The sequence below is a fragment of the Mesoplodon bidens genome, assembly GCF_964165515.1.
Source record: "Mesoplodon bidens genome assembly, chromosome: 2".
NCBI lineage: Eukaryota > Metazoa > Chordata > Mammalia > Artiodactyla > Ziphiidae > Mesoplodon > Mesoplodon bidens.
Window position 1 is genome coordinate 76266925 of NC_138177.1, and position 11881 is coordinate 76278805.

At 49.2% G+C, this 11881-nt stretch overlaps 1 protein-coding gene across 1 annotated transcript; it reads right to left on the reverse strand.

Moving 5' to 3' along the window:
- Positions 1-2444: 2444 nt before the first annotated feature.
- Positions 2445-10215, reverse strand: RIIAD1 (regulatory subunit of type II PKA R-subunit domain containing 1). The gene is made up of 5 exons (XM_081224414.1): positions 9890-10215; positions 9318-9394; positions 4365-4411; positions 3154-3281; positions 2445-2546 (listed from the first exon to the last, which is right to left on the reverse strand). The coding sequence occupies exons 1-4, from the start codon at positions 9971-9973 to the stop codon at positions 3211-3213; spliced, it is 279 nt and encodes a 92-aa protein (XP_081080540.1). The 5' UTR covers positions 9974-10215; the 3' UTR covers positions 2445-2546; positions 3154-3210.
- Positions 10216-11881: the final 1666 nt, after the last annotated feature.

Below are 11881 nucleotides of genomic sequence, written 5' to 3' on the forward strand. Positions count from 1 at the left end.
AAGATCATTCGGGCTACCACGTGGAGAATGAGTCAGGGAGGGAGGGTACAGCAGACACTGCTTCGGGACTGACCCAACAGCTGCTCCCCTCTCCTTTTCTCTTGCCCCCTTCTGCTCTGGAAGCAAGGAAGAAAGGAGTAATAAGAATCAGCAGGCCAGGACTTCCCTGGTGGCGCAGTGGTAAAGAATCCACCTGCCAATGCAGGGGACATGGGTCCAGGAAGATCCCACATGCCGCGGAGCAACTAAGCCCGTGTGCCACAACTACTGAGCCTGTGCTCTAGAGCCCGCAAACCACAACTACTGAAGCCCATGCGCCACAGCTACTAAAGCCTGCGCGCGGGCTTCCCTGGTGGCGCAGTGGTTGAGAGTCCGCCTGCTGATGCAGGGGACACGGGTTCGTGCCCCGGTCCGGGAAGGTCCCACATGCCGCGGAGTGGCTAGGCCCGTGAGCCATGGCCGCTGAGCCTGCGCGTCCGGAGCCTGTGCTCCGCAACGGGAGAGGCCACAACAGTGAGAGGCCCGCGTACCGCAAAAAAAAAAAAAAAGCCCGCGGGCCTAGAGCCTGTGCTCCGCAACAAAAAGAAGCCACCACAATGAGAAGCCTGCGCACCGCAACGAAGAGTAGCCCCTGCTCGCCGCAACTAGAGAAAGCCTGCGCACAGCAATGAAGACCCAACAGTCAATAAATAAATAAATAAATAATGAATTAAAAAAAAAAATCAGCAGGCCACCAGCATCCTGCTCAGCAGAACGTAAGCACCGAGACACCCTGACTACCCCATGCCTCTTGCCACGTCTGCCCAGCAAATCCCTTCTTACACATCACATGCCAGTTTCCGTGAGGCCTCCCTCACTCCCTCACTTCGCAAGAAGACCAGGTGTTCCTTCTTCCACCGCCTCCTGTATCATGTCCCTACTTCCATCATAGGTATACAACAGTCTTGATTGCAGTCAACGTAATGGGACTGCTCATTCAACTATACAAGCATTCGTTCTCTCCACAAATGCATACCAAGCACTTGCTATATTCAGACACTATGCTAGGGGTCCGGAACTCAACAGTGAACAAGTTTGATTTTTAGGTTTGGTCCCTGCCCTGGTGGAGCTTTCAGTCTAAAAAGTGAGATATTCAGACAGTTAAGGTTTGGGGAGAAAAGGAGCCCGTCTCCCAGACCATGAACCGCTGCACGGGAGGGACGATCGCTCTGCCTTACCCCCAGGACCGAGCACACTGTCTCACACAGAGAAGGTGCACTATGACCTAAAAATGCATTTCTTATCTCTACCAGGAAACTCCCCAAGCATGAGCCACTGTACTCTCATGTATTAAATCATGCACTCAAGCATCTTGAAAAACACTCTGCTCTCTCCCCACACTGTTGCAGGTCTCTTCCCCTACAAAAGTTTCCAAGAGTGTCTAACATAACACTTCACATCAGAGATCCTTAGTAGGTGTGTGTTTGGCTGAAGGCTTCGTTTGGATTCTCTAAACAGGGATACCTCATTGTCAGAGCCATGGCTGCTGAAGTGTGATTCTGAAAGCACTTAAAATAACTCCTCAGGTTCCTACCCCATAGCTTATTATGTGTAGCTTTAATAGTTCTCTAAATGCCCCATTTTGTTGCCCTTTCTACTACTGCAGATGATGGTAGCTGGGAACAAGACAGCAGAGACAAGGGAAATAAAAATAATACAGCCCCCACTTCGGTCTGTATTATTTGTTGTTTCTGTTGCCATAGTGAAGTTGACAAGTGACACACGGGTGAGAGGTCCTTCCTACAGTGGAGCCAGTGAGTTGTGGAGGCCAGAGAGGTAGGACACACACACATGCAAGACTTCCATGCCTCCTGGGCCTGGAAAAGACTTCACCAGGCCAACTGGCCCACTCTCCTGCCTCTAAGCTGAAAATCAAATGGATGGGCAGCTTGTTCCTAAAAATCCTCAAGAACAAAGTCCACCACCTCTGAGTCACCCATGGGGCTCTTATTTCACAATATTCATGGCCCTGAATGGGTTTTCTGTGTCTAATCTCATTCGCTCTTGCCGTCCACCCAACCCAGTTCCTCTGACTATTGCTTCTATGGAAATAAAAGTTAATCATCACCCGTACACTTTGTACAGTAACCCCGGAGGCAAGATAAAAAACAAGAGCCACCTTGGAAGCGCGGACTCTGCTTGAGTACAACCACGACCAGCTGTGTTCCTCTCAGAATTCCCCACCCCTGCTCTTTTGTCCGGTCTTGGCTCTGGGACTGAGTGGCCTGGAGGGGCAGGGAGTGCACGGGGTTGAGGCACATGTGGAAACCCACTGACCTAGCTCAGAGGCCTCTGCCACGAACAGAGAAACAGGCCTGCTACCTACCCGGTCAGAGTAGGGGCAGAGCAGCCTCCCGTGAAGGATGTCTTCTTCCTTCTAAGTGAGATAAAGCAGAGAGAACAGGGAGGTCTGTTTTTAATGAGCATCTTTAAAAGCCTTTGCAACAGCAGACACAGCCCGGAAACCCACACTGATGGCAACAGGGCTCTCTCGCTTCCAGATGACCCTGCAAAACAGAAATGGTGCTGCTAAATCAGGAGTGTGGCTCTTTCCCACCTCACATTTAAAAATCCCAACCTTCAAAATCATTTCAGAAATCCTGCCTGAAAAATGTGTGATGGCCCTCACGGCGTAGCCTGGTTTGACGATGAAGGGGGCAGGCAAGCGCCCAATCCAAATGCAACGAGGGAAACTGCCCCCACCCTTTCCAGAAGCAGTGGGAAAGCCCTTCTACTCCCGCCGCCAAAGACACAAGGAAAAGGCCACCTGCAGGAGCACACAGGAATTCTGCAGCCTGAGAGCAGGCTCTTGATACTAACGGATCCCACCCTATTTCCCTGGCTCTCTCTTTCCTCCAGAACTACTCCACTTCCATTCTCTTGATCCACGTCACTAGATTAAGAAGAAGGATGTCTCTCCCTGCCACGGACATGCCAGACAAACCCTGGGCCTCTCTTCACATTCCCCAAAGTAGTGTCAGGAAAATGAAACACTTGCACGGAACTTCTCTGCAGCATCTCTCTTTGGTTTCTTTCACACCCTGGGCCGAGGAACCAGTGCTTATTTTCACAGGAGTAAAGAAGCCTCTGACTGTAAGTGAGGTTAACACCCACCCCGAGGCTGGATTCTTTCTGTTCTCTCTCAACAGCTGAGCATCATGATTTTGCTAATTAAGCCGCTTTCTTCTCCTTAATTAGCTGCATGTGAATCTTGTTGGGAAGTCTTGGATCCGTGAAATAGTCTGGGATAAGAATTAAAAAGAAGAAATCATCTAAACCCAAGGGAAAAAGACTAGGAGAGAGACAGCTCACTTGCTAAAAAGCCAGGACGGCTCTGTCTTAGCAGGGCTGTTACTGGTGGTCCTGCTTTACGATGTAATATGAGATGCCACAGCAAATCCCAAGGTCACTGTCTTCCCCGCCCCGGCCCAGAAGTTCTGAGCCTCCAGCTCCAGCGTTCCCGGCAAGGGCTGACAGGACAGCCCCTGTCCCCTCCACACTGCCCTGCCGCTGGCCTGTCAGCTTGCTGACGCCCAGTGAGCCATCAGAGGGCTGAGGGAGTTGCTGGCTTTCTGCTCCAGGCCCATCTTGGGGCCCAGATAAATACCAAGTGTTATTCCTGTCTCTGAGACATCACGCCCTCTCTGAGAATATCCTCTCAGAGGAGAGCCGGGCTCTTGCAGGATGAGGACAGAAGAGGGGTTGTATACGCCCAGCATAACGTGAATCAGAGGCAGCATCTGCTGTGACAGCAAAGACATACTTAGCTTCAGTCAGAAACGGTTTGAGGCTGTGATCCCCGGGCTAAAAGGATCCAAGAAATCATCGAGCCCAGCCCCTTCCCTTTAAATACCATTGACCTCGAGCCATCTCAGGGCAGCGGAGCCCATTAGAATCACCTGGGGAGCCTTTAAAACTGTGGATGCCCGGCCCCACCCCAGACTAATTAAATAAAAACCTCTGGGGGTGGGCCCGGGCATAGGTATTTGTTTAAAGTTCCCCAGATTATTTTAATGGGCAGCCCGGGTTGAGAACCCTGCTTTAAGATTCCCAGGGAAAGAGCTGCCAGTCTGTTCCTTAGGGAATCTCAAAATTCTTAACAATCTTTACCACGAGGAAGTTCTGCCTCGTTTCTTATCTGTCCTCATTTTGAGAAAATGACATTGAGGAAAGAGCCTTTTGAAAAAAGCTCCCTTGGGAGACATTGGATAAAGAAGCACCCCAGACTCTGCAGGGAGAATCCTGGGCTTGTCCGAGTCTAAATTCACAGCAACACTCCTGGTGCTCGTTTAACAAACGCCCAAAATGGACGCTACCTTACTCACCTGCAGCAAATTCTTGAATGTTGTCTGGTCTTTTCAAAAACATTTCTCTGGAAAACATGAAGGGATAAGGGGAGGAGGTAAAGCAGGTCCTGCACTGTCGGGGCAGGTGACCTGAGACACACCCGTCGTGGCAGGCGGAAAGCCAGAGGACTCCTGCCAGGGACCCTTTCCTTTGTGATTTTCCTTCTAGTCAGGATCTGAGGCCAGGAGCAAGACATTCTAAATGGCAAGAAGCCTAGGGAATGCTCACCTCACAAGACAGCAAGTGCTGCAGCCAAATGAAGCTTGTCATTCACTCCACAAACATTTCACAGAAGCAGAGACCAGGCCCGGGCCAGGCGGCAAGTAGAAGAGCTCGCTGCGTCCTCCTCGAGGGACTCACGTGTGGTGAGACAGACGTGCAACCCACAACCTTCCAAGGAAGTGTAACCAGGAATCGCCACGGGTCGGGGGGAGGGCACAGTAAACCATGCTGAGAGGACGGACTTGAGATGGTTGTTGGCCCTGCATACAGTGGACACTGGGACAAAACCAACGGTGCCGGTGCCACTGGGAAGCTGAAACTGCCTTATAGCCCACCGACTTTTATAGCTCATAAAGCTTGTTCATAAACATTATCTCACTCTACACTCTGTGAAACAGCAATGACTGTGCCCCATTTTACACATGAAGAAAGCAAGCTTTCAAAAGGTTGACCATTCGCCCAAGTTCATAAAGCAAGTAAATAAAGGAGAGGAGGCCCAGGTCTTGTGGTTCCAAGGCCAATGCTCTACAGCATGGCCTTGTGGCCATGGCTGCCCTGCCCCACCGGCATGGAAGGCCCTCCCTGCCCAGGAGGCCCCTGTCTCCCAAGCTTCAAGAATTTTGCTTCCCTTCTTCTCCTTCAGTTCAATTTGAGAATTGTTGAGCACAAATTCTGTGTAAGTCACTATATAAGATATGAGGGATTGATTTTAAAAAGATAAAATATAGCCCCACCTCAAAGGAATTACAGTCAAGTGAAAGGAAATGGGTAAGTTCCCAAATGTCGAAAAGGCCAAGTAACCTCCAGGTAGCGCTACGGGAGGGTATGAAATAGTGTGCTGGGAGATCACAGGAGAGAGAGTGATTCCTTACGGCAAGACCCCCAAATCCTCACAGAGCAGCTGGCGTTTGAGAGCGCCCTTGAGGTACACATGGGACGAGGGCTGAGGGACAAGAGCCTTCCAGACCAAGGAGCAGCAGGAATAAAGGCCCGAAAATTAAAGGGAACTGCCCATGTCCTATCGACAGTGAACTCCAGAGGGTAGGAACTGGGTCGTATCCACCTTTGTTTCCCCAGGGTCTAGAAGAGCACTCAGGGAGTGTCAGTGCCCCTGCAGAGGGTGGTGGAATGATCAGAGAGGTCCAGTCTGGCTGGAGTGGGGGCACGTGCAGGGAGTAGTGGGAAGCGAAGGAGGCCCTAGTATGGAGGGCCTTGAAGACCAGGGAGAGACATTCATACTCAGTTCAAGAGACAATGGTGGGGGCCTCCCTGGTGGCGCAGTGGTTGAGAGTCCGCCTGCCGATGCAGGGGATACGGGTTCGTGCCCCGGTCTGGGAGGATCCCATATGCCGCGGAGCGGCTGGGCCCGTGAGCCATGGCCGCTGAGCCTGCGCATCCGGAGCCTGTGCCCCGCAACGGGAGAGGCCACAACAGTGAGAGGCCCGCGTACCGCAAAAAAAAAAAAAAAAAAAAAAAAAGAGACAATGGTGGGGGGACTTCCCTGGTGGCACAGTGGATAAGAATCCGCCAGCCAATGCAGATGGACGTGGGTTCGAGCCCTGGTCCGGGAAGATCCCACATGCCGTGGAGCAACTAAGCCCATGCACCACAACTACTGAGCCTGCGCTCTAGAGCCCGTGTTCCGCAACAAGAGAAGCCACCGGAATGAGAAGCCCATGCACCGCAACTAGAGAAAGCTCACGCGCAGCAAGGAAGACCCATCGCAGCCAAAAGTAAATAAATAAATTTTTTTAAAAAGAGAGAGACAATGGGGGGACTTCCCTGGTGGCGCAGTGGTTAAGAATCCGCCTGCCAATGCAGGGGACACGGGTTCAAGCCCTGGTCCGGGAAGATCTCACATGCCACGGAGCAACTAAGCCCATGTGCCACAACTACTGAGCCTGCGCTCTAGGGCCTGCGAGCCACAATTACTGAGCCCGAGTGCCACAACTACTGAAGCCCATGGGCCTAGAGCCCGTGCTCCGCAACAAGACAAGCCACCGCAATGAGAAGCCCGCGCACCGCAACGAAGACCCAACGCAGCCAAAAATAAATAAATATATTTATTTTTTTAAAAAAGAGAGAGACAATGGGAATGGATAAACAAAGCGTGGTAGAGTCACACAGTGGAATACTACACAGCAATGAGAATGGAGGATCTAAAAGATACTGCTGAGCAAAAGAAGCCAGGCACAAAAGAGCACATATTGTGGAATTCCATTTGTATAAAGTACACAAAAAGGCAAAATGAATCTGTGTGATTAGAAGTCAGGATACTGGCTGACTTTTTGGAGGAAGTGACTAAAAGGGGCCACAGAAGTTCTGAGGTGCTAGTCAGGTTCTAGTTCTTGATCTGGACGCTAGTATCGTGTGTGTTCTCAGCTTGTGAAAGTTCATCCAGTTTAGGATATGCCACTTGTCTGTACTTTATATTTCAATAGAAGGTTTAAAAAAAAAAAAAAGGCAATATTGTGGATCCACTGAAGAATTTTCCAGCCAAGAAATGATATGATCTGTGCTATGGTTTGGGAAGATTCATCTGCCTGGCTGTTTACAAAAACACCTAATAAAGCCTGTCTACAATTTCACACTTTGTTATCATACCTCCAGCCTAAAACCTGAGATCTCTGGGTGCCTAAAATAAGTTAGATCCCTATTTCTAATATTTTTCAGTTCTAAAATTCAAGGCATTAAGAGTTCCATATACTGTATATATGAGTATAGACTGGAGAGTTGTGGCTGAATGGCCATAAATCATTAGGATCTGCAAAACCCAAGTGGTGAGCTTGCTTCCCAACAAAAACAGCGAGGGGCTTCTCATGGCTTGCAGTGAGTGTACAGCAGAGACCCGCAGACAGGTGAGGACAGGCATGCTGCCCAGGATTCTGTCCCCTCTTCTCCCTTCCTCTTTTCTCACAGGAAGGACCATCTGAAGCATCCAATGCAGATGAGGGGCTGATTCTGGTTCACTCTGGTATCATCCAAAGGAGATAACAATCACACCAAAAAGAAAACCAAAAGCAAACCCTCAAAGTTCAAACACTTCCTCTCCCCTCTCCCCTCCCCCTCAGAAAGAGAAAGGCCTAAAAGGGGCCAGGAGGATTTCACGAGAGGAGCTTCCAGGACAGCAAAAGGAGAAGCCTGGTGGCCTACCTGGCCCAGGGAGGGGGATGATAAGGAAGGAAAGGGAAGATGCCTAGAGCTGTCCTTGCAGACACACAGCTCCTCCTGGAAACTGTTCCTGGGCAGAGAAGCAGGGCCACCCCTGCCATGTGACTAAAACAACACCCTCTTCATTCACCACCCCCAAGGGTTCTAATCCTTTTGTTTGTGAACACTGCAAATGGTGAGTTAATTCAGGTTTTAACATCTATCCCCAATCTCGCTGCTGGAATCATTCCTAACTTGGATTGCAAGCTCCCCAGGATAGGAAAGATGTCATCCTTTATCTCCCTTTAGAAGAAAAGGCACAGAAAGTGATGGCCTGATCTCCAGGGCTGACACTGACAGACGACCCCTAAACCATCTTTTGCCCAAGCCTTAAGCCTGGCCCAAAAAAGACAAAACTCACAGACAGGTTTCCGTTTTCCCTTTCCCCTTCCCCTACCTGCCCTCTGAGAATCGGCTGCCACTTTGAAGAACAATGAAGCATGGAAAAAGGACACCCCTCCAGGCCTACTTTTAAAAAGACAAAGGAGAGCCCTACCTCTGGCTCCCCAGCTCCTGTGTGCTTACAGTGCAACACAGTGGAAAAACCAGGGGTTTGGATCCTGGTTCAGCAATTTGGGGAAGGTATTTCACCTGTAAAATGTAAGTGATAATAAACTATCTTTGTAGAGTTGCTAGTAGGATCAGCAAAAATGTACCAAAATGTCATACACTGTGGGCCCTGGGGACACAAACATGGCTCCACCAGCTTAGAGCTTTGGTCCAGGGAGAGAAAGAAAAGATGGACAACGCAATTATACAATGTGATAACTGCTAATGTAGGAAACCAACAGCAGTGCCTGGAAATGGAAGCCATTATTATTTAAATCTTGCCTATCTGTTTGTAGCCAAACAGTATTCGACATGCTCTATTGTTTCCATCCATTGATGCTCCATGATTTTTTTTTCCCTCAGTTCTTTGCTTTTCATCCTATTAGGAACATTTTCATTCAAGCAAATGCCATGCTGAAAGGCAGTGTGGGGGAAGGAAAAAGGGGCTCCAAGACATGGTGGAAAATGGTTTTCTTTTCCCCATGACTGACAAGGGAGTGGCTTCCAACCCTTGGGAGTCTTTCCACACCAATGTTCTCAGGTAGAGAAAGGCCAGACGTCTGAATTTTTTTTAAGTTCTGGTGACCTTGTTAAATGCCTCTGATAGGGAATAGGGTTCTACACCCAATGGCTGCCTGCTGAGTTTCTCAGTGCCAACTTCCCTCTTCCAAGTGTTGGAAGGTATGTATTTATCCTTAGAGCTAAAGTGAATGCATATTAATATTTTTGAGAATTTTGAGATAACTGAAGGAAACCTCTAGAGATAACAAGAAAACCCTGGGTGCCACGGACCCCGGCGCTAGAAAATATTCAATCTCAGGATATTTTCTAAACTTCAGACCCTAAAGGAAGCAACAAGTAGTGTTTAAAGAAAGAAGAGGTCACTCACACTCATCTATCCCCAACGAGATGTCCACTATTTGCTCAAGGCCAGTCTGAAAACCACCTACCTGAAGAAACCACTTATGAGCAACTCCACTTCTTTGTGGGTCCTTAGGTACTTTTCATTAGTAATCCGAGTCTGAATCTGGAGGGCAAGAGCAAAAGGTCATGCTTCATGAGGAGAAAGATTTCAGGGTTCAAGCCCTGGAGGTGTGGGGGACTTGGGGAAACAACGTGCGCACTTAACCCGGGTCTCTTCCCAGGACGTTTGAACATTTAAGCCATCTGTCTTCTTACAGATCAACATCCTCAATGCTGCCTCCGGCTCAGGCTTAGGGGCCTTAACTAAGGTCGGGTCTCTACCGCTGGGAAGTTCTTGTTTGTATCTAAGTTAAAGTATCCGGCAGTCATTTCGGTCCATTTCTCTGGCCCATCCCTGTTTAAGTTTTTTTCTGGACTTTCAGGCGCCTGTCGGGCTCTGTTCAGGGCCCCAGAAGCCTAGGGGTCAGCTGGGTGTGTCCCCACCCACCCAGCCTTCCGCCCCTTTATCTGGGAACAGGCTCCACGTCCCTTTTCTCTGGGGCCCTTACCCAGAGGGAGCTGCACTCTAATGGAGGCGGGGGTCGGGGGCCGCACCCACCTTGAAGCCGCGCAGCTTCTCCAGCTGCTCGGGGCTCAGAGCCTCGGGGTACAGCCCTTGAATCCCTCCCGGCAGGGTCGCCATCTTGTCGCGGTCGTCAAGGCGACAGTAAGCGCGGCTGGTGAGGACCCGCCCCCGGCCTGGCCCCGCCCTCTCCAGAAGGGGGCGGGGCTGAGGAAAGCAATAAGGGGGCCACTCTGAAGCCGAGGAGTAAGCTCAGGAGGGTGTGTAAAGGATCCCCTCCCCCAGATTTGGGGACTGAATTCCCAGCTTGACGGCATATGAAAATGAGCCTTTCTTGACCCCACCCAACCTCAAATAGTTTTTTCTTTAGCTCTAGAGCATAACTGGAAAAGGGATTCCTAAGGCAGAGTCTCCCAGAATCTGCTTCCTGACTTTCTCACTTAAAGCCTAGTAGTGGGGAAGGAGAATCTAGGCGTCTTCCCTTTCCACCGGCCCGGGAGCCAAACCCCTCCATCTTTCAAGTGCAGACACTTGACCCTGAAGTCTTGGATTCTTAACACATGAAAGCACCCCATAGGATGGAATGAACTGAGTTCTACAAAGGAAGGAATGTTCTCAGACTAAAAATGCTGGAAAGGACCTGGGGACATGCTGCCAGAAGTTACCCCTCTTGGACTGACTTTCTTGTGTAGATTAACTGCTCCTTATAAATTCTAAATCATGTCTCCCACTCCAAATGGAGTAGGGGAGAGGAAAGGCAGTTGGTCTTCAAGATGTGTTCTTCTGCTATCTAATTAAGAAGAGAAAGTGAGACAGAAAGCCAAAGAGCTGAAAATAGCACCTAGAAAGGGCAGGAGGCTGTCTGACAATACACACAAGTGCTGAATTTCTACACCCCCTTGGAGATCATGAGCAGCAGAGACCTTGTGAGAGGCAGAGAAGAGCCCAAAAGGAGGCAGTCTTTTCAGATTTGTGAAAACTGCCCAAGGAGCAAGGAAAGAGTTTAACAAGCCCAGCATTAGGCCATGGCCTGGGCGGGGGTCTCTCTGCGATCTGCCTCTCAGAAAAGACTGAGGAGGGAATTCGCTGGCGGTCCAGTGGTTAGCACTCCGTGCTTTCACTGCTGGGGCTGGGTTCAATCCCTGGTCAGGAAAGTAAGATCCCACAAGCGGTGCAACGTGGCCAAAAAAAAAGACTGAGGAAAAGAAGTGAAAATGTTGGCAGTTCCCAAGCCAGGAAAAAAACCTCAAGAGGTAGATTAAATAGTGGGCTACAAACCTCTTCTCAGAAACCCCATCTGGGTAGTAATCATTTTGATTGTTTTTTAGGAGTGAGAGTTATAGTGAGAGGTAGATAAGCTGCCATCTGTCAGAAGTGATTTTTTTAGGCAGGAGCAGAGGTTAACCAGAGGTGATAGTTCCTGTTGGCCAAGACCTGTCTCTTCCCATCCCTCCACCCCCCAGAGAAGCTAGTGTTGGAACCTCTAAGTTGCACCATCCAATGTGGTCACCACGAGCCACCTGTGGCTATTAAGCACTTGAAAGTTGCTGAAAGTGTCAGATGAGCTGTAAGTGTAAATCACTCACTGGCTTTTGAAGACTTGGTATTTTAAAATGTAAATATCTCTAATAATCCTTACATTGATTACTTGTTGAATATTTTGGATATATCATATAAACTCGTTGAATAATATATTGAATATACTGGTTAAATAAAATATATTATTAAAAGTCATTTCACTTTTTCTTTTCACTTTTTTAACGTGGCTACTAGAAATTTTTAAATTATATATACAGTTTGCATTACAGTAAATGGTGCTGGTCTGGACAGTCAAATCTACACACACATAAACACACACACACACACACACACACACACACAGAGGCATATACAGGCACAGTTCCCTCCATCCCCCACCCCCATGCATAAAATAATTAATGTCTTCCTTCTGCTAGGCTATGATCTTCTTGTGCTTTGAGAATCAGTCAAGCCTTTCTTGACTGACCACATCCCATGGCCCAAACCCCA